General features: G+C 45.7%; 1 protein-coding gene across 4 annotated transcripts in view; it reads right to left on the reverse strand.

Moving 5' to 3' along the window:
* The window catches only part of TRIM35 (tripartite motif containing 35), a 379,901-nt gene that overhangs the window by 112,901 nt on the left and 245,244 nt on the right, over positions 1-21,756 (reverse strand). Inside the window, exon 6 of one of the 4 annotated variants that reach the window (XM_085613098.1) lies at positions 20,520-21,323. The exons of the other annotated variants lie outside the window; for them this stretch is intronic. Within the exon in view, the coding sequence (XP_085469224.1) occupies positions 20,755-21,323 (569 nt within the window). The 3' untranslated portion in view covers positions 20,520-20,754. Of the gene's footprint in view, positions 1-20,519; positions 21,324-21,756 lie in introns of those variants that run through there. 4 annotated transcript variants of the gene reach the window in all.

Genomic DNA, 21,756 nt, shown 5'->3' on the forward strand with positions numbered 1-21,756 from the left:
CCCTTTGGGTGAGATCGGTTGAGGAAGAGGTCTTTGAGCTGGCTTTTCAAGTTTACGAAGGAGGGATTAGTCCTGATGTGGACTGGTATGGAGTTCCAGATTTTGGGCACATTTCCCCGAGAAGAAGCGAGACAGGGTTTTTTGTTTGCGAGGTTTCGGTGGAATGAGAAGGGTGTTGGTGATCCTGAGGTTCCTCGTTTGGCCTGCCTTTGAGTTTGGAAGCCAGGTAGGCCGGTTTTCTATAGTGAAGAGCTTTATGTGTGAGACAGGCAGTTCTGAAGTTGGCACGCATTTCGATTGAGAGCCATTTTAGTTTTCTTAGAGAGGGAGAAATGTGGTTGTATTTCTTTGCTCCTGTGATCATCTTGGCAGCTGCATTTAGGGTTACTCAGAGGGGAGTAAAGTGAGATTTTGCCGTGCCCATAAGAGTTGCGTTCCCGTAGTCCAGTCTGGACAGTACCAAGGATTGTGTGGCCAGTTTGAGGTCGTTGGGGGGTGGGGGGATAAAGGGTTTTATTTTGCTGAGTAATTTTAGGTTCAAGAATGCACTCTTTGCTGAGTTCTTGATATGTTTGTCCATGTTTAGGCTTGGGTCCAGGGTAATACCCAGGGATTATACAGAGTACAGAGAAGATTTGTATTTGAGTTTGGCAAATTATGCAGATTTATTCTGTTATCAACATTATGGCCATCATTTCTTACACAGGACAAACACCTTTTTTTAATTTTACACAATGAGAACATGGATTCTTAGAACTCCCCTGTAAAGGAGTAGGACAAAGGAGTAAGTTTACATACTTTTACGGTTATAATATTTCCAACCCACAGTCCAATTTTTATAAATTAAAATTATCAAAATCTAAATTCATGTTGACACTAAATGTATTTACTCCAATTCCTTCATGACTGATTTGGCTGCAAAGTGTTACGAGCACTGGAAAGACAATTGATTTGAAATCCATTTTGAGTACTAGATATTGGCAGGTTTTGAAGCTTTGCATCGTGCAGGTCTGATTTTGTCTCAAATTTTATTTTTAAATGACACGGTACAACAAACTACTTGTTTTGGTTTAGCAACGGCAAAAAATCTAAATACTCTCCGTTCCCTCATTGGCTGAGTATGATACATGGAATACAGACATCAATTACACAATTGCTGACTTAGTTGCCATGTTCCAAAATGGATCTATAAACTCTGACATTGACCCCTTGGGATGGTTGTTATGGCCAACGAGATCCAATGCATGTCAACTGCATTTTTTAAATACTCAAAGTAGACTTGATCCCAGCTTCCTGCATTCTCATTCACTCAACACACATTCGGTGGGGAAATTGTGTCAGCAATGATTGGGACACTCTACATTGTCTTCTATGAAACACCTGCCCCTTTTGTCAGGTGAAATTAATTTGGTGATTTTTAGGTCCAAAGTCTCCTAGATTGAAATGATTTATGAAGCATATAATGAATTGTGGAAACTGTCGCAGATGGAAGCTGCAGTGCGCCTGCGCCAAATTGACCAATCAAATTTTGAAAAGGTTCTTGCAGTGGTAGATAATAGTATTAATACACTGTCTTCCCGTATATATACACATTGGACAACATTGTGTCATCTGTCATTGATATTGTGCAACATGACGAGTCTGTTTTGTATCATGGTCAAAATCAATTCCGTTCTGCAATGCAGTTTGCCTGGACATTACAAACACTCAAAAATGGAAAGTTTCCTTGGGATTATTTGAATGATTATGCACTTTACCATTTAAATTGAACTGATAAACAGAAATTAATGTCAATGAAAGATGCAACATACACATCGTTACATATTGAACAATTAGAAAAGTTACCATATTCAGTAGCAGAGACTGATTCAGCTGTCTGGTTAATACATTGTGTTATTTAACTGCCCAGCTCACTATTTCAGTTTACATCCTGCATGAAGCTTTTCGGTTGGGAGGTTTGAGCCCCCCAGGAGCACATTTCCTCATGAATTGTGGTCATTACTTTTCATCTCCAGTGCATGGATAAGGAAGTTTTCCTAACAGGGGAGGATTGTGATTCCACAGTAGGACATTCCCTAGTCTGTAAACACGTTAAATTGCATGGCACCTGTAGCGTTTCTGCACCTAATCTGGCTTTTTTTTAAAAAAATTAAAAAAGGTACACCTGCCCCAGCTATTATTCCTACACTAATTTTACTTTCAAATGGCAATTTTATTTGAATAACCATGATTGCTGTGGCTTACGAGCCGGCGTCCCGTATATAGTGACGGTTTAGCTACGGTTACATGTTGTAGCAATGTCCCATTTCCACCCCCACATGGGATTGAAGATAGTTCGCTTTGGCCTTTCATTCCAACTTTGAAAACAGATTTCAATAAACTAAGCAGACACAAAGCGCTGTTGTTTCAACAAGAAGTGGCGCTCACATCAGCGCGAGATGCCTCCGAATTGAAGGCGAGAACCACAAGGGAGATACACTCGCTGCTAAACACTAATCTTCCACTCCATTTTGGAGAATTATTACACCAAATATTTAATACGTCTGATACAGAGGGCCTTGCCCACTTTTTTAAAACTCTTGCGATCCGGTCTGGTTTCTTCTTTTCAGACTATTTTTGGAGTAATACCAGCCTTAATCCATTCTATTTTTTCCAGTGCCTTCGAAGGGTTTCTCCTGGTGCTTGTTGGTTTGCGCTGTGCTAGTGCTCCTAATTTTGCTTCGCAATGGATGCTCGATTTGTAGAGCTGCCAAACCTGGTCCGGCTGCGACTGTACCGTGATCGAACATGGCAGCTTTTTGCTCCTATGCCAGTAACATTTTGCCATCGACTACTGGCTGACTTTGTTATGCCTACTTCACCTGCATGCAAATTTATGTTCCACTGCCTCCGGTGCCCTTTTCAATTGGCCCTGGATGCCTGCCTCTCTAATACCACACAGACTGCCTTTGATGTCTGGGTTCTCTGAGAAAGGGTGGATGTGCCACAGTACAAGCTTCGTACCCCAAAGGCACGTTTGCAAGATTTGAAGACGTGCAGATTAGCCTTGAGATTGGAACTTGGTTGCAAATGCACATCTGGCTCAAATCTAGAGATAAGGTTTACTTGGCCACAGAATCTGCATGGACTGTGAAGAGATTGTTAACCTGAACCTGGGAAAGAAACTGGTGTAAATCTATACAGAACCCTTTGCCTAGATAAGAGCGGTGGAGGGAGGACGGGCGTAAATCTGGCAACAAAGGTGGGCCACTGACTGAGGACCAAATCACAAACTTTGGGATGGGATCTGCAAAAGTGTTAAAAACTGCAAAACAAGGTTCCAGTTGATCCATTTTCACTATGTACACAGGGCATACATAACTCCACTGAAGATTTGCAGAGTGGACCTTCTGAATGCCTCAGATGTAGCACATGCTTATAGCTACAGAATGTATATAGTCCCAAGATTTAATTGGCAGGAGGATTATATTTGACGTCGATGATGCAATGTATTTTACCAAAAATAAAAAAGGGACGATTAGGTGAAAGTTTAATGCCCTGGAGTTTATACTGGCAAAATGAAAATAGCCATCAATTAGGTCTGTCCACAGCCACTTCCAGCAGACACAGACTAAAGAAATGGTGGAATAGACCACAGATGGCAAAAGAAAAGCACCAAAAACAAGCATTGCCATAGCCAATAGGTCTCGCCTTTGGGACTTTATAAGTGTTTAGCCATGCATGACATTATCCTGGGTGCTACAACATTGTTACTTCATGTGCCACTGGCAACGGGATGAGGGTATGTGCAACAAGGATGCACGCATACTAAATGATAGGTGCTATAAACGAAGGAAACAATCTGTCTTACGCTGGGAACAGCACCGACACCCACCGACCACGCACGCAACCTGGGATTCATCCTCGACTCCTCCCTCTCCATGTTGAAGCAGGTCAACGAGTCTCCTCCTCCTGCTGCTACAACACCCTCCACATGCTTCGCAGGATCTACAAGTAGATCCCCACCGAAACAAGAACAGTGACCCAGGTCCTTGTCAGCAGCAGACTGGACTACGGCAACGCACTCTACGCAGGCATCCCGGCCAAGCACCTATGACGACTGCAACGCATCCAAAACGCCTCCGCCCGACTGATCCTCAACGTCCCTCGCCACAGCCACATCACCCCTCACCTGAGAGACCTACACTGGCTCCCCGTCGAAAAGAGGATCACCTTCAAGCTACTCACCCACGCACACAAAGCCCTCCATAACACCGGACCAGCCTACCTCAATGGCTGACTCAGCCGCTACACCCCCACCCGCCAGCTCCGCTCCGCCAGGCTCACCCTCGCCGTGGTCCTCTGCATCCAACGAACCACCTCCGGCGGCAAATCCTTCTCCTTCCTCGCGGCCAAGACCTGGATCACCCTCCCTACTCACCTTCAGAAGACTCCTCAAGACCTGGCTCTTCGACCAGTAGCGGCACACCTTTCCCCTCAGCGCCTTGAGACCCTCACGGGTAGGTAGTATGCTTTATAAGTACATTGATTGATTGATTGATGACCTTATATTAAATAAAGCTGCCCAGAATGTTAAACTCTAATCAACGACCACAAAGGCTATGCCACTCTCTCCAGCTCGTTAGAAACATTTGAACACCAAAGCTCCAACACACAGGCCAGCCAGGACCTTCACCCACCATGACTCAGATCTTACAGTCCCACCACATAGACATTAATCAGTAAGGCATGCAACTTTCAGGGGGGGGAAAAAAACAGGGTGCTTAGCAAGCACATATTTGTGATGCAGCAGAAGAGATGACACTATGCCCAATTGAAAGGACTGGGACTCCTGGGAGGAGAAATAGCATGAGACTGTTCCGCACTCAGAATCCCAGGGCTTTACTCACGGTACTGGGGTAGGTGCACATTACTTTCCACCTTTGGATTACTTGTTTTGCAAGCACAGTGCTGAGCTTTTAAAACCTTCTCCAGCAGTTTCCACATTGCCTTTGTTGCTTGGGTTAAACATGTTATAAGCTCTAGTAGCAATCTACAGATTGCAGAGATGTTGTGGGTTCAGGCCCTAGAGCAGCTATTCAGGTTATAGTGTCTGTAGAGACTCACTTATGACAGATTAATAATGTTACATATTAGACCGATCTCAGTCAGTTTCAGACAGCCAAGCCATCAATTAGATGACATATTTTATAGTCTTATGCACTGGACACAGATTGCAGAGGAAAGATCTCATTATCAGGGCTGTACCTGCAAAGCGGTTCTTCATGCTTATGCATCTCACATGGAAGCACGGTCTCTCTGGTTTCACAAATATGACATGCCCATAGGACTGAACAGTTGCTACCCAGTTTACATACATCTCACAGGAACAGGGCCCCGACTGCAGAGCAGACCTTCATGGTGGAGCAGCTCACATTAGTGCGCTCTCTCGTGTTGCACACATGGCTCGTGCTGCAAACATAATCACAGCTGACAGAGCTGCCAACAGAAAGTGGGCAGTGCATGCTTCGGACTCCACCGACAGCAGCAAGACAGTGTTGTGACTCAGGTTTACTTCCCCTGAGTCTAGTGACTGCATGTAGCAATTTACAAAATTAACCTTAGCTAACTTCTCTTAAAGCAAAAATGCAAGTACCTTGTGAATGCTACAGCCAGCGAAATCCCCGTTAGTAACTTATTTATGAAGTAACATACGACAAATCAAACCAAGAGCTACGAAGTGGCCAAAATAAACTGAACTGGGCCGCTTTGCAGGGAGACAGGCCGCTGTCTAAAGTGTACTATTGCACATGGAAGTTTGTTATGAGCCGTCGCTCCTGCAGTGGGATGAAGACCCGAATATCAGTCACAGCAGTCGAGCAGGCAGCACAACTGGAGCAGGGGGAGAGGATGTGGCATAACTGCCTGAGTTGCCGACTTTAGAACTGGGGTTTGTTTAGGAGTGTTGGAGGAGGGGGGTGGGGGGGGGGGGGGGGTGCGTCGGCTGAACATCCTGTGATTCTGGGAAAATGCTTAATCTCCCCGTCCTTAAAACACAAGGATTTGAAATGCAAACCGGTTTTACATTTGTGTAAATTAAAACACCTGGCGATGTAAATTACAATGTGTTCTACTTTTGTTTTGTCTGTCTGTAGTGGAGTGTTCATTTTTGCATGGGACTATTGCCATTTGTAGTTGGACTACCCAAAGATGAGTAAATGTGCAGTAGAAAATTTGATACAGAAACATTAAACGAACTATCCCTTCATTTAATTTAAATATTGTAATCATTCCATTTTCTACAGTTTAACAATTTCCTAACACCTGCCTGTTTGCAAGAGTATTCAGCCGAAACTCAACAACTGGATTACATTTGTTTTTCAACCGCTCTCAACACTCACGGACCGAGGAGGGGTGGAGTTTGGGAGAACTTGGCAGGCGGAGCCTAGGTGCGGAGGGGAGCGGAGAGCTACATTTAAACAACTTCACAAGTGGGAGGGCGGAGAGAACAGGAGCAGCCTGTTGGGAATTTTCCTCGTGTTTTTATTTGTCCACTGCAGTTGCTTTGTGCTGCAATCGCTACTTAATAAAAATAAATAAAAAATCCAATTAAGGAAATATAAATGCTGCTTTTGTTTGCAACGTTAGCACAGCGACAAGAGTATAGTTTTTGGCCAGGAATTACAAGCATGTACGCAGTGATCAAAAAGTTCCACATAAAGCAGGGTGGTATTGTAGAGGACGGGACAGCATGTCTTAGCATTTCCTGTAAAATCACAGTTGTTTCGGAGAATGCTGGTTTAAAATGTTAATGAAGAAGAACAGCCTTAACTTGTTCTTCCTGGCTAACACAGGATAAACAGCACCAAACACATGTTCCACTATTAAGTCCCTGTAGTTTAAAGCCCATTAGTGTGTGGAGGGAGTTTTAAACATGCAGTCAATTGAATTAAGTCCCCACCTCCAGCAAGGGTTGCCATGGGGTTGCGATCATCGGGTGCAGAGCCTTTGTTAATGTTGCTTGCACATGGAATGTAGACAGTAAGTAGGTATTTTTACGCAACATTTGTGTTGTTAAAACACCAGTGGCGGCTGGAGGAATTTGAAAGGTGAGGCGAATGCAGAACGAATCTACGTATGTGAGCGAGTGCAGCGAGCGAGCTCAATGGCAATAAGGGGATTGCGGGGGTCTTCCCCCCCCCCTTTAAGATTTGTTACAAATTGCCATCTTTTTGGTGCAATTTTCAGCACTATTTCTGTGATAAATGGACTAAAAATTCAGTTCTTCTAGGCATTCATAAAAGAAAACTCATACATTATTTCAGAGAATTTCTGGGTTGCCAAGCAAGTCTAACTTCTGAAGAGGGCTAGGATACTAAGCAAGACTGCTTTGGCTCTACCCTTTCCAATAGAAAACACTAGCTAGTGATGTGAACAAGTTCAAAGGACAAACCTTGGGTCTAGGGAGTCCCTATCCTGAGAATTTTTTTTTTTTTAAAAAGATTGGCAAATGGTGCATTTTAAAGCAGATGAATGCAGCGATAAAGCAAGGCTTATTAAGCAGTGGGAACGTATAGTCATAAAATATTAAACACATTACAAACTGCCCCGTATCTTCTTGCATTAATTTGTTCAACAGTTACTGTAATATGTAAATTGTTCTGCACAACAACTTTAGCCCGTTAAAAGGTGTGATTGGCCTGTGTCTTGCACTGCATGCAGCATTAACTTTGGAAAAATATGATCTAACCAGACTTCGGGAAGCACCCACAGCTGCTTGCTGTAACCAGTCATATAGAAATATGTGCAGACAGGTCTTTTCATTATATTTAAGTCTTTTACTTACTTTGCTGTAGTAATCTACATTAGTAATTGAATGTTGAAATTTAGCGATGGGAGCGATCCCATGAACAAAGCATGCCTCTTTCATGAAAAACTCTATTCACCCTTTCTGAACTCACTGCAAGCCAGATAGCGGCCAGAAGCGTGGCAGCGCCCAAGCACTGCTCCATTCAACAGTCATAAAATTACTGTTCTGGATGCACTCAAATTACAGCGTGATTGGCGCCTCTCTAGAGCCATCAGATTGAATACAGGCTCGCTGGACCTTGTATCCAAATGCAGAGGCCTGGAGGTGGGACACATTCACAGACTAGAAGTTGCTCAATTACTAAATGCAAATCTGTGGCTATTATGAAGGCCTTTCACAAGTTTTTGTGGGGACCGAACACCAAATAGAAAATGTATACTGTCCGGGATTCAAACCCAGCTCCTGGGCCTGGCGCCATAATCAGCTGCTCTGACCAGAACGCTAAACACTTCCTGCATGAGGTGTAGTAGTGGCAAGCTCTCAGGTGTGTTAAATGCAATGTGCCCGCAGCAGAACTCCTGCTCTTCTGACTGCCCTTGTAAAAATGCTGCCACCGCTCCTCGCACGTTGCCAACAAAGTGACCGTTTTTGGAGCCTCTTGTGTTATATTCAAGTATGTGGCTGGCAAGTTCTCATGTTGACAAGCGCGCTTTGGGACAGTGTGCGCGCGCTGGAGAAAGTACGTGCGATTCAGTTACATGCTTGCGAAAAAATAACGTGCATTCAGTGCCTATTTAAAACGTACACAGAATACATAATACAATCACTGCGCATTAACAGCACTGTACGCAAGAAAACTACATACACCATAAATAATGCATCGATTACATGTAAAATACATACACAATGCACAGCGATTGTAATACACTCATTCCCAATACACAGAATGTGCACGCAATGCATGTGCAACACAATACTCACTACATGCATACATAAAGGATACAATTAAGACTAAATGCATACAACACATTCTCACTACCGCAGGTGTCGTGCAATCTTCCTCATACGTCACTGAGCCTCTCAGAGCTAGTTATCAACGAGTGTTGATTTATGTCCATAAATATAGTGACACATGAATGTGCCAAGTGACAGGGCAGGCATTTTAAATAATTTTCACTTTAATTCTTAAAGTTAGACTTCAAACGAAATCCAGCAGCAATGTTCAGCGGATCCTGTTGGCCTCCGTAGAAGATCGGGCGGTGGCTGCCAGGCAGCTTTCCCATCACATACATAACATAAAAGCACCACCCACGTGCAATACATGCTCGCAAAATGTGTTCAGTCACTTGTGAATCATTGCTTTTGCGTAGGAGGCGACCCGTGCATATTTATACCCAGTCTATTTTAATATACCCTGGCCCTGAACAATGCAACGACGGAAGGAAACACTTTCCGCTCATAGTACAGATGAGAGCATGGTAGCAAAGGATGCCCCAAAACCTTTCTCTCTTCCTCCGATTTCGCAAAACAGCTCACACTGTCTTCCCCTTCCTTTCCCCATCTCCTCCACCCGCTTCAGATTTTCACCAGCGCTTTACCACCTCCCTCTTCCCCTTATGGTCAGGGCCCTGCACTCACCCTTGCCGCACATGGTTCCAAGCGTCCGGCCTCCGCCGAGTCCCAGGTGTTGAGCCGTTCTCCGGAGAAGCTCTAGGCGTTTATGGCGAACTCCAGACACCGGTCCGACGCTCCCCGCCCACGGGCATCAGAGCAGCAGCCAGCCATCAGACTGCGAGCCGCGCGGTGTCTCACTCTCAGTCAATCCAGATGCTGCATTAGCAATAGCAGCGCCAGGATTGGTTAGAGAGCAGAGATGGCCCCGCCCCATTAGGAGACCGGGGGCGCTGCATGAAGCAAGCAACCCTCGGTCCCTCGTTCTAAGGGGAAGGCAGCGGCTAGTAGTAGTGCGCATGTTCAAGTTGGTCGTAAAAATGACCATGCCCAAAACTGAACATGCGTACTGAATACTAATATGCTGCGCTGCGCTCACAGTGTACAGTCACCACCAAGTGGGCGTGGCCGGTCAGGTGCCAGCCCGGAACAGCTGCGCGGCGCAAAAGAGAACGTCAACTTTAGAAGTTAGTTAACTTTACGAGAACTGAACGAATGATGGGCCCTGGGGCCATGGGGGCATGTGGCAGGTGGACCCACCGCCAGTGTAAAACAGTTGTAAACAAAATATCCCACAGAAATGTAAGTAGTGCGTATACGCCTTTTGCCCGCACCAAAATGTTTCAGTACTTACGGAGTCCCCGAAGTGTAAAGCAAGTTGGGGGGGAAGGGGGTGGTCAACTGAATTAAATCCCCACCTTCAGCGAGGAGAGAGATTGCACAATTCTTGCTACAGCACAATGGAGAGATTACGGGGCTGTAAAGGCATGGTGCCATATCAGCACCCCCCCGGCTCAATAGTAATTATTAGCGCTGCGCAAAATTAATGGGTTAACTTGCGGGCGATCCAAAGGCAGGCAGCGGTGACTCACCTAAGCTGCCCTACCCTGAGGAGCCAAACTGCACCATGGCCAATCCAATCGGGGGGGGTGGTGGGGAGGTGAGGGGGAGGTGAGGGGGGAGGGACTACTAGGGAAGGGGTCCCAGCGACAAGGGGCCGGGAGGTGCCTGAAGCAGTACTAGGGGGCCGCCCTCTTAAGGGGTCCACGGCCTGCGCCGTGGGCAGCCGCATTTGGTTGTCCGCCCCAGCGTGCAGCCAACTGCAGTCTGCTGCGAAAACTCAGGCATGTTTATGGATCATTCGTCTCACCATGCCATGGGGGGGTCGCGATCAGGGACACATGTACACAGATGGAGCCTTTTTTAATGTTTCTTGCATCTGTAGGTAGTTTTAGGCAGATGTAAACAAAATATCCCAGAGAAACGTATTGGAGAGAAAGAATGAAAATGCACGTTTGGTCATCTGCTTTGAAGCGGTGTTGTGCACAGTGTCATCTCGCCTCTCATACCGCTGACGAGGAGTACCGCTCAACTGAGCTCTCAAGAATGCCCTCCCAGCGAGCAGAAAAAAAACAAATTGGAGGCACAAATCCCAAGCCTCCCTGGCACAAATTAGTTGAATTATGGGAACTGCTGAAACCCGAAGTGACGTGCAGAACAAAACTGCGTTGAACGTCTGCAGGTAAGTTAAACAAGTTACAGTCAAGTGGATGTGAAACCAAAAACCGTGTGGAGCCAGTAACAAAATGATACCAGCCGAGGCCACGCACCCTTTAGATTAGCAGAGTCTAAACAAAGTGGAAAGGCCCCCATTAAAGTTGAAGCGTGGAATGGGGCAAAAAAGTAGTCCATAAACAAATAGATGAAAACCTACAGTGTAAGGAAACTGTAGTTAGCCGGAGCTCCTGGCTTTCAAACGGAAGTGATGTATCGGGAGCACCAGCCAATCGGAGTCAGGAAACCAGAGCAATAGAGTTTTGAACCATGGCAAGCAGCAGCTGTAATTAAACTCCGTAGAGTGATTACAGCAGGTCTTGCAGACAGCGCAAGCGCCGATGCTTGACCTAAAAATTATAAAATAACAGAAGATTTAGCGGAATGGGCTAGAATGCTAAAGGAAGTACAGGACCCTCCTTACTTACACTAGACCCTCTTTGCACTAGTCTTTGGAGTTCAAGGCTAGTGGAGTAGGAGAGCCAAAAGCAAATAGACAAGGATCACTGCAAGGGGTTGCATTTGGGGGATCTTCCTGTTGTATCTAGAATTAGAATCCCCGCCGATAATGTGGATGGGACGGTTCCTTTGAACTGTCCTGGATTGAGTAAGGACGGTTCAACTGAGGCTTGTAGTAATGCAGATATTTCAAACCAATGTCAGATCCTGGTGCAAGGTCAACCACCCTAGAGTAACTGCTTTCTATTGCGTGCATCCAATAACTGCTATGATGAATACTTTATAGATTGCTTTGTAAACTAGTAAGAAAATATTTTTAAAAAGGTTTCTGTAAATAATGCAATTGAAAACAAATACAGAGCTTTAAGTAAACATGTCATTAATTTGCTAGAATATGATAAGCATGTTATAAAGATACATTATGAAAGTATTCATATGGTCTTACAGGTCACCTCTACAGTCTATTCATAGCGTTTGCTCTGTGGTCATCAGTTAATCACCTATCATGCAAAGTTAAAGAAGTGAGGTATTGCCTGATCACCCTCTTGTTTTATGTATAAAGTGCATATACAGGAGGGCCAAAAGAAATTCTTTGGGAAAATGTAATAGCTCACCATAGCAGGTTGTGTACCATCGATACTGTGTGAAATGGAATGCGATCAAAATCGAGTTTGGTTGGTCAAGCCACTGAGTCAGAATGCACAGGAGGACAAACTTCATGGTCCAAGCTTACATTTTAGATATGGAACTAAGCAATTCAGCAGCACTTCTTAAAGCGCTTCAGCTTCAGTTGTATAATTCTTTACCAGAAGTATGTGCTACCACTCTTGGAGTAAAGGATAGGTCCCTGGAAGATCGCAAGTGGCATCAGTCTACTCGGACATAGCGTGCCAACACAAGATGTCCAGCTATGTGCCAATAGCAGCTGCTCCGTATTTAGCACTTACGCCTGAAAGCAGGAGGATGCATCATGTTAATTTCATCACAGCAAATTAAGCTAACAGTAGAGACAAATTAACAAAGTATTCTGTGTTTCCCCCCCCCAAAATCTAAGGTTTTATTTTTAACACCAAACTTTGAACCAGGCCCCACTGATCTGCTTGTTATAGGAGAATATATGGTTTCTACACTCGCAATAGGGTCCGATTATTGGCCAAAGTCTATAGCTTTATCAACTGCTACACACCTTACATCAATGACGTCAAAAGTAAGGTTAGGATATGTCGACGATGTAAAGGCATTCTATCACATTAGGGTGCAGCCCCCCCGCCGCCAGTAGCTTGTAGGAATGCTATGGATGGCAGGTAGACTTCATGGGATAGACTTTGTGTAAGAGTTAACAGCGAGTTTCTTAGAGGACATACCTAGCAATTGGGGTGAAAAAGATGGCATAATCTATCTTCAAAAAGGGTGATCTAGCTTTGCCCCACACAAATATACAGTTACCCTTTACTCCAGCAGCTGATAGTATATACTAATCCCCAACAGGTCACAATGCAAAAACAAGTTTGACAAAAAACAATAACTATCTCAAATGACATCACTATCAAAGCTACAGAAGCAAGAAACATCTGTGAGCTCGATCACGATTTGTGAGAAAAAGTAAATCACAAATACTTTGTAAGGCACTGATGCGATTAGCTTGCAATTAAACTAAAGTGTGATTCATTTTGGACCATCAGTTTCTATTGGATCTTGTCAATTTCCACTGAAAAATTAGGCAGAAAATAACTACAATTTATTGGAGACGGTTTATACAGGGCAAAAGGAGATGGCAAATCTAACATCACCCGTTCCATCAAGAAGGTTCTTCAGAGAGGCATAATAAAACAAATCCATGTTTGTAAAGCCACTAATGCACTGATTGACAAGGCAAACTTCTTATCATGTGGAATTTGAAAATGGAACAATGTCCAGAAGGAATATGCTACTTACCAGTATGCATCTGTTCTTGGCATGTAGAGCTGCAGATCTACACACTTGTGCATAGATCGCCATCTGGTGTTGGGCCCGGATGTTTGCAGTTTGTTTTTCCTCTTGGAAAGTCTTTGGAAGTTACGAGGTCGGTGACTCCTTTGGATCGTATTGCGCATGGGCTTCGGCTCCATCCTCAGATTGTTTTTCGCCAGCAGGGAAAGATGGAGCGTAGTAGTAACAGTGAAGATGCCCATGTGTGTGCTATCTAAATAATATAAACTGGAACAGATAAAGGTAGCCGGGGAGGCGGGTGGGCGTGTGTAGATCTGCAGCTCTACATGCCAAGAACAGATGCATACTGGTAAGTAGCATATTCCGTAGAGGCATATGAGCTGCAGATTACACACTTGTGCATAGATTATATAGCAGTACCCACCGTTAGCGGCGACCACCCGTATCTGTTGCAGTGGTTTGAAATAACGTTTTGAGTACAGCCTGGCCCACACTAGCTTGTTACTTAGTTTGCACATCTACACAATAATGTTTGGTGAAAGTGTGCAGTGTTGACCATGTAGCTGCTTTGCAGATATCATCTAATGGGATGTTCCCTAAGAATGCCATGGAAGCCCCTATTTTTCGTGTAGAATGGGCTTTCGGGGGAATGGATAGCGTTCGCTTTGCTTTATGGTAGCAGATTTGAATGCATTTTACAATCCACCTAGCTATCTCCGATTTTGAGATGGGGTTACCTTTGTGTGGTGGAGAGAAAGAAACAAACAGTTGTTTGGTCTTACGGAAAGGTTGTGTTCTCTGAATGTAGTAGAGTAAGGCTCGTTTGACATCCAGTGTGTGAAGAGCCCTTTCCGCAACGGTCTGTGGTTGCGAGAAAAATACTGGTAGTTCTACTGTTTGGTTTAGCTGAAAGGGAGAAATCACTTTAGGGAGGAATTTTGGGTTGGTACGGAGAACAACCTTATTATGGTGCATTTGGAGAAAGGGTTCTTGAATGGTAAGTGCTTGTATCTCACTGACCCTTCTAAGGGAAGTGATGGCTACAAGAAAAGCGGTTTACCATGTTAGGAATTGTAGTTTGCATTTATGCAGAGGTTCAAAGGGAGGCCCCATTGGCCTTGTGAGAACGATATTTAAGTTCCACACAGGTGACGGTGGCATTCTGGGGGGAATTATTCTTTTAAGGCCTTCCATGAACGCTTTAATGGCAGGTACTCTAAAGAGTGAGAGATGTTGCCTGTTTTGTAGGTATGCTGCGAGGTGTAGTCGAATGGACGTATAGGCTAGATTGCACCTTTGTAGGTGGAGTAAGTAGCCTATTATGTGTTGAATGGACACGTCCAGTGGATTGATGGTATTGTTATGGCAATAAATAACAAAACGTTTCCACTTGGCGGCGTAGCACGCTCTCGTGGTAGGTCTTCTAGCTTCTCTGATGACGTTCATACAGTCAGGGGGAAGATTTAGGTACCCGAATTCTAGGATTTCAGGAGCCAGATCACAAGGTTGAGCTGCGCTGGGTCCGGGTGTTGGATCTCTCCATGGTTCTGGGTTAAGAGGTGTGGAGAGAGGTGTAGTTTTTGGTGCGGCACTACAGATAGTTCCAGCAGTGTGGTATACCACGGTTGTCTGGCCCACATTGGAGCTACTAGGATTAGTGTGAGGGAGTGTTGTAGTTTGCGCACCACTAGTGGAATGAGTGGGAGAGGCGGAAAAGCGTACGCAAATCTGCCTGACCAGTTCATCCATATCGCATTTCCTTTGGACAATGGGTGTGGGTATCTAGCGGCGAAGCTTGGGCATTTGGCGTTTGTGGGTGGCGAAGAGGTCTATCTATGGAGGCCCCCACATTTGAAAGTACGGGTGAAGAACTTGCGGGTGAAGCTCCCACTCGTGGATCTGTTGTGTCTGCCTGCTGAGCAGATCTGCCACTGTGTTTTGGACTCCTGGGACATGCTGGGCTAGGAGAAAGATTTTCTGGGGTATTGCCCATCTCCATATGCTCTGTGCTAGGTGAGAGCTGTGGAGAGTGTGTGCTGCCTTGTTTTTGAATATAATACATGGCTGTCATGTCTGTTCGGATCAGGACTGCCTTGCCTGAAATTTGGGTTTGAAAAGATTTTAGGGCTAAGAAGATTGCTAGTAACTCTAGATGGTTGATATGGAGTAACTTTTGTTGAGGTGTCCACTTGCCCTGTATGGTGAGATGTAGTAGATGAGCTCCCCAGCCGGAGAGGGATGCGTCCGTTGTCAGTACTATTTGAGGAACCGGGTCCAGGAACGGTCGACCTTTAGAAAGGTTTGTGGTGTTCCACCACTGCAGAGAGCGATGGGTGCGACCGTCTACCAACACCAGATCTGTTAATTGACCCTGGGGCCTGGTTCCATTGGCGCGCTAAGCACTCTTGGAGGGGACGCATTTGGAGTCTTGCGTGAGGCACTATGAAAATGCAAGAGGCCATCAACCCTATTAGTTACATAAACACTCTAGCTGGAAGGGAGTGTTGTAGTGCAAATTTTGCACGTAGAGCTTGAATGCTTGCAATCCTGGCAGGATTGGGGTAGGCTAGTGCTCTTGGTGTCTATGGTGGCACCGAGTTACTGTTTTATGTGGGATGGTTGGAAATGGGACTTCTGGTGGTTTACTGTGAAGCCCAGCTGGTGGAGTAATTGAATGGTGGTAGATGTGTGTTGAACACACTGATGGTATGACCCGGCTTTTATCAGCCAGTCGTCTAAGTATGGGAAGACGTGGATGTGTTGTCTTCGCAAATGTGCTGCTACCACTGCTAGGTACTTGGTGAATACCCGTGGCGCTGTTGTGACTCCGAACGGGAGCACCTTGAATTGGAAGTGTTGTCAGTCCACTACAAATCTGAGGTAGTTGCGGTGAGCTTTGTGCACCAGAATGTGAAAATACGCGTCTTTTAGATATAGGGTGGAGAAAAAGTTGTTTTGGGATAGGAGCGGAAGTACCTGCTGAAGCGTTACCATATGAAAATGGTCGGAGTGTATGTATGTGTTTAGGGGCCGTAGATCTAGGATGGGCCGCAGAGTCTCGTCCCTTTTTGTTATGAGAAAATATAGAGAGTAGACTCCCATGTTTTGTTGGTTGGTAGGAACGGGTTCTATTGCCTGTTTTTGTAGGCGGGAGATTACCTCCTGCTTTAGGAGTATTAAATGTTCTTGTGACATTGGGCGCTGCCTGGGTGGAATGTTTGGGGGGGGGGGGTAGATATTAGTTCTAGGCAGTAGCCTGATTGAATTATTTGTGTCACCCATTTGTCTGAGGTGATGGTAGGCCAGACGGGAAGGAAATGTTGGAGTCTGCCCCCGACTGGAGTGGAATGGTCCGGGGGGAGTGGGGGGGGGGGGGGGGGGGGAGAAGTCATTGGGCAGGAGTTGTGGCAGAGCAGGCGTTGTTTGTTTTGCCTCTGACTTTATTATTGTTACCCCTATAACCGCCTCTTTGATAACCCCTCGTGAAGGTGGAGCGAGTGGGGGATTTGTACGAAGTGGACGCGGTGTCTGAGGAGTAGCCTCTAGATGTACTTCGAAAGGAAGAGCGGCGAAAGGAGCGTCTAGGAGGGTGTGACTGTAAGGCTCCCATGGACTTCGCCGTATCCGTCTTCATTTTTTCTAGGGCCTCATCCACCTTTGGGCCAAATAGATGTTCCTGGTCAAAGGGATGGTTAAGGATGGAGGCTTGTACCTCCGGTTTAAACCCTGATATTCTTAGCCAAGCATGGCGACGGAGGAGGCCGCCGGTATTGATGGCCCTGGAAGCTGTGTCTGCCGCATCTAAGGCACAGCGTATAGAGGTGTTAGTGACAGTCTTACCCTCTTGAATTAGTTAGTTGGCCCTAGCTTTATATTTTTCAGGGAGGTGGTGCATTATGCTTTCTAACTCGTCATAATGTGCCCTGTCATATCTGGCCAATAGCGCTTGAGTATTGGCGATATGCCACATATTGGCTGCTTGTGATGCAGTGCGATTTCCTGATGCGTCCAGTAGCTTTGACTCTTTTTCAGGTGGTGGTGCTTCGCCTGACGCCTGGGAATTTGCCCTTTTGCGTGCAGTGGACACCACTAGGGAATCTAGTGGCGCTGGCCCTTTGATGTAGGAGGGATCTGTGGGAGCAGCTTTGTATTTCTTTTTTATGCGCAGGTTAATGACCATGGCCCTGGGTCCTTGAAAACTTCTGGTGCATGCTTTACCACTCCTTTAAGCATAGGTAATATGGAGGTAGCCCCATGTGTGCTGTTGAATGTGTCGAGGAGGAAATCTTCCTCCAAAGGGTCGGTATGCAAGTCTACCCCGAGATAGTGTGCCGCCCTTTGAAGTAGATGGTGGAACCCCAATGAGTCTTCTGGTGGAGATGGCCTGGAGGGGTAAAGGTCATCTTGTGGGACGTTGGGGATATCAGGGATATTGTAGTCGTCCCATGGGTCTGGGGATCCTGTAGGAGTGGGGTCCCCTGTGGGTAGGTCCTGGGAGACATCCCCCATGTCATCATATGGGTCCCCGTGATGATCATCGTGTGGAGAAGGGGTGGGAGAACGAGGAGGTTGGGGTGGCGGAGGAGGTGGAGAAGGTGGAGGAGGTGGGGAAGGTATCCTGAACGGAGAGGTAGCAGAGTCCTTCCTCTTTGGAGGCGGAGGTGGAGCTGGCTTCTCCAAATGTCTCTTTTTGGAAGAAAGTGTCAAATGTCCAGTTTTTGGATCCTTGGTGAGTGTTTTCGGCAAGGGATATGGTGTAAATAAGTCCAGTGAGGCTGGTCTGTCCGTCGGCGCCAAAGGCGTCGGGCCGTTGTCTTTTTAGGCTTTTCCGTGCCGGTGCGTTGTTTGGAACCTGGTTTGGGAACCTCCGGACGCTTGGTCGGCGCAGAGATGGATTTCGGCCTCGAAGTGTCGGTGGCCTTGTGTGCTTTGGTCGGCACCGAAGGTGGTGTCGGTGCTGAAGAGCTGGGTTTCGACCCAGAGTGCTTCGGTGCAGAGCTTGGTGTCGATATGGGGGTCGGCTTCTTTTTTGGTGCCGAAGCATGTTTATCGGCACCGGGGATAGGCTGGCTCGAGCCCGAGCCGCCGGAGTGCTTGCTTGGCTTCTTCACCGGGCCCGAAGGTGGGGTGTTGGAAGCAGTGTCCTTGGTCTTGCCTAGGCCCGGAGGCGAAGGTGTGACCGGAGCCTTTTTTGGTGCCGGCAGAGGTGTGGGGGGTGGGGGCGGGGGATCAGTACTCACGACCCTCTGCGCCGGGGTGATGTCCTTCACATCTGAGTCGTCTGCCTCAGAAGCGCTGACGAGGCCCTCTTCGGTGTACCGCTCTGGAGCGTCGATGCCTTCTCCGAAGATGTCGTCCGGAATCGTGTCGAGGAGTGCGCCATAGTTCTTCTGGCTCTTCGGTCCCGAATAGTCTTTTTGGACCGGAAGGACTTACACGCCGGACAGTCTCAAGCCTCATGTTCAAGGGAGAGGCAGAGATTGCATACCTCGTGGTTATCGGTGTGGGGGAATTTGGACCCACAGAGGGCACTTTTTAAATGGAGTCCTTTCCATTAGCCAGGACCGAAGCTTGGAGAGGCCCGAAGGCCGCCGTCGACGACTGGAACTGAAGGTCCATGCCGATGAGAAGGCGCTTCGAGTGGGGGAGATCGCGATCAAAACAATACTGCGGCTTGGGGTGACGATTGCGCAGCGACCGTCTAACTGGAAGCTGTTCGGAACTGGAGCGCGAAGATCACATCCGAGCCCGATGGCGGAAAAAAAAAAAAAAAATCTGAGGATGGAGCCGAAGCCCATGCGCAATACGATCCAAAGGAGGGGTCACCGACCTCGTGACTTCCAAAGACTTTCCAAGAGGAAAAACAAACTGCAAACATCCGGGCCCAACACCAGATGGCGATCTATGCACAAGTGTGTAATCTGCAGCTCATATGCCTCGAACAGAGGTTTAATTCAGCATTCACTTTTGTGGGAGATGCTTTAAGAACCAATGCAGTTTTACTGTTCTGATGCATTAATAGTTTTAAGCCACATCTCAATTTTAATTTAATTCACGTAGTAACATGCTATAACAACTTCAGAACATGCAAAGTCTTGAAACTGCAAAAAAGTAGACTGCTTATGCAGATCCCACCATAGATCTCTTTAAGAGGTCTACCCTCCACCACAATGTTAGTTCATACAAGGCACAAAGGAGAATAGGGAGAATACCCACAATCCTGGTCCTATTACAGTTCTTATAGTTTAGGAATCTAGAACTTCAGAGCTCTGCCATTAACGTTGTTTTGACAACTACTGCAGGTGTCAACTAGAAGTGGATGCTACAGATCTTAAAGCAAAATTATATCCAAGCCAAGATAAAAATCAGACACAAAGCAGTTTATAAACTGATACTACTTAATCACTGTGACAAAGAAACCAAAGGCAAAACAATGAAACATATGAAATCCTTCAAAACGTTGATTCCTAGAGAACAGAAAATGGTACTCCCGAGCAGTGAAGAGTGACTGTTGTGAAGTTAAAAAAGCAAATCATTATGGCTACTATGGGGCATTTCTTCTGTGTGGTGTCCTTGAGGAAAGATCCATGCAACCTTAGCAAAGAGAAGCATTGCAGTAGTAGAGGCAATATTTCAGATATGCAGGTATGTAATTCATGAGCAATGGGTGCAGCCAGGCAGATACTTGGATGCAACACTCGCAACATGGTGGAAATATACTCCACATCAGGCAATATGAACAAAGGCCTTTCCCAAATTTCAATAATAAAATATCTACAGCACAAAAAGGCTCCAAAATCTGCATCTAGAAGAGAACCCTTGGGTCTCAAGGATGGCAATGATCCCGGATTAAACAATTTCAACTTGTTCATAAAACAATTTAGAAAGTGCCCCCTTTTAACCCATATCCAGGTGCACATTGTTAAACAACTGTTCTGTGTAGCCCACACAAGGAACCTCTCCTGTGAACAGCTTTCAAAATGTACATCAGCCTGATATGGGCATGTGTGAGGCAGTTCTATGACAAATTGTGATCAGCTGTTCTTGCAAGGATGAAAGTCAATTGTATTCCATTTTACATAGGTGACCCTTTTGTAAATAACTGAAGAGAGCCAACTATTGTACATGCTTTATTTAGAAAAACTTAAACAGTGAAACAAAATATTCTTTTTAAGCATACGACTAATACATATAATTTTTCGCTTCATTAGATTTAAAAAGCCATTAAATACTTTACATAATATTAAATATTTTCTTAGGATTATGAAGTAGCATGGTTTGGATTACAAGGAGCTTTGCAAGTAAGTGGGATGTAATCCATAAGCATACCTCTTTTTTTAACTCAAATCTGGCTAAGGCACAGGATCCTCTCGGATAGATATTTTTATAGGGCAGATCCTTAGCGATTCTGGTGGAGCGTCAGGCTTTAGGCTACCCACATAGAAGTATGGGAAGACCTCACCTGAAAAGTTCTCATGGAATGTGTAGAGATGAGATTTGTGTTCACCATCATAAAAGGACAACTCTCCTTCCTCATAGTCGAGCTCCACCCGGATTTTCTTCAGTTTCCTGTTCAAACTCAGTTCAGTCTTGGATGAATTGGAGGCCCAGCACTTCTCGCCCTCAACTCCTTGCATGTGATAAATGTACCAGTAGCCACATTTGGAGTCATGATAGAAGCTCTTCCTCCTCCCATTTGGCTGCTTGGTAACGCCAACACGCCAGTTCTGGATGCCGCCTAGATCCACCTCCCAGAAGTGCTGGCCTTGGGAAAAACTTCTGGAACCCAACAGGCAGGGTGCTGAGGTGAAACGCTCTGGGGTCTCCACTAGGAAGGCGTACCCTCGATTTGTCACACTGTTTAGGTTATCAGAAACAGCAAGCCATCCCGCAGCAGTGTTGGGGTCAAAACTGAAAGGAACTGAGGAAATGGGAAAAAAAAAAAGTGTTAATTAGCTATCGAGCTACACTCAAGCAGATTTCAGACAAAGGTTCTGAGCTTACTTCAACAACATCTCCCTTCAAGATGTTTTTATTAAACTAGCATCATCCTATCAAAAGGGCAGGTTTCAGGGCACTAGCAAACCTGTTGGCAACATGACACCATCAACCACGACTCTTGTTGATCACAAGAACCAGCCAACTAGAACGGCATTGGAATTATCTTTTTTTCCCCCGGAGGTGTGAGGTAAGCATGTTTAACTGTCCTCTTATATCAGCTCTTACCTGTAGAATGTCTCAGGTTTTGGTTCCGGCTCCCAATTTATTTTGAAACAGGCAAACTTCTTCAATCTGGATGGTCTCTAGAGTTTGACGTATGAAGAGACACAGATTGTACTGGATCTTGAAAGGGC

Source organism: Triturus cristatus, chromosome 6 (assembly GCF_964204655.1).
Source record: "Triturus cristatus chromosome 6, aTriCri1.1, whole genome shotgun sequence".
Taxonomy (NCBI): Eukaryota; Metazoa; Chordata; class Amphibia; order Caudata; family Salamandridae; genus Triturus; species Triturus cristatus.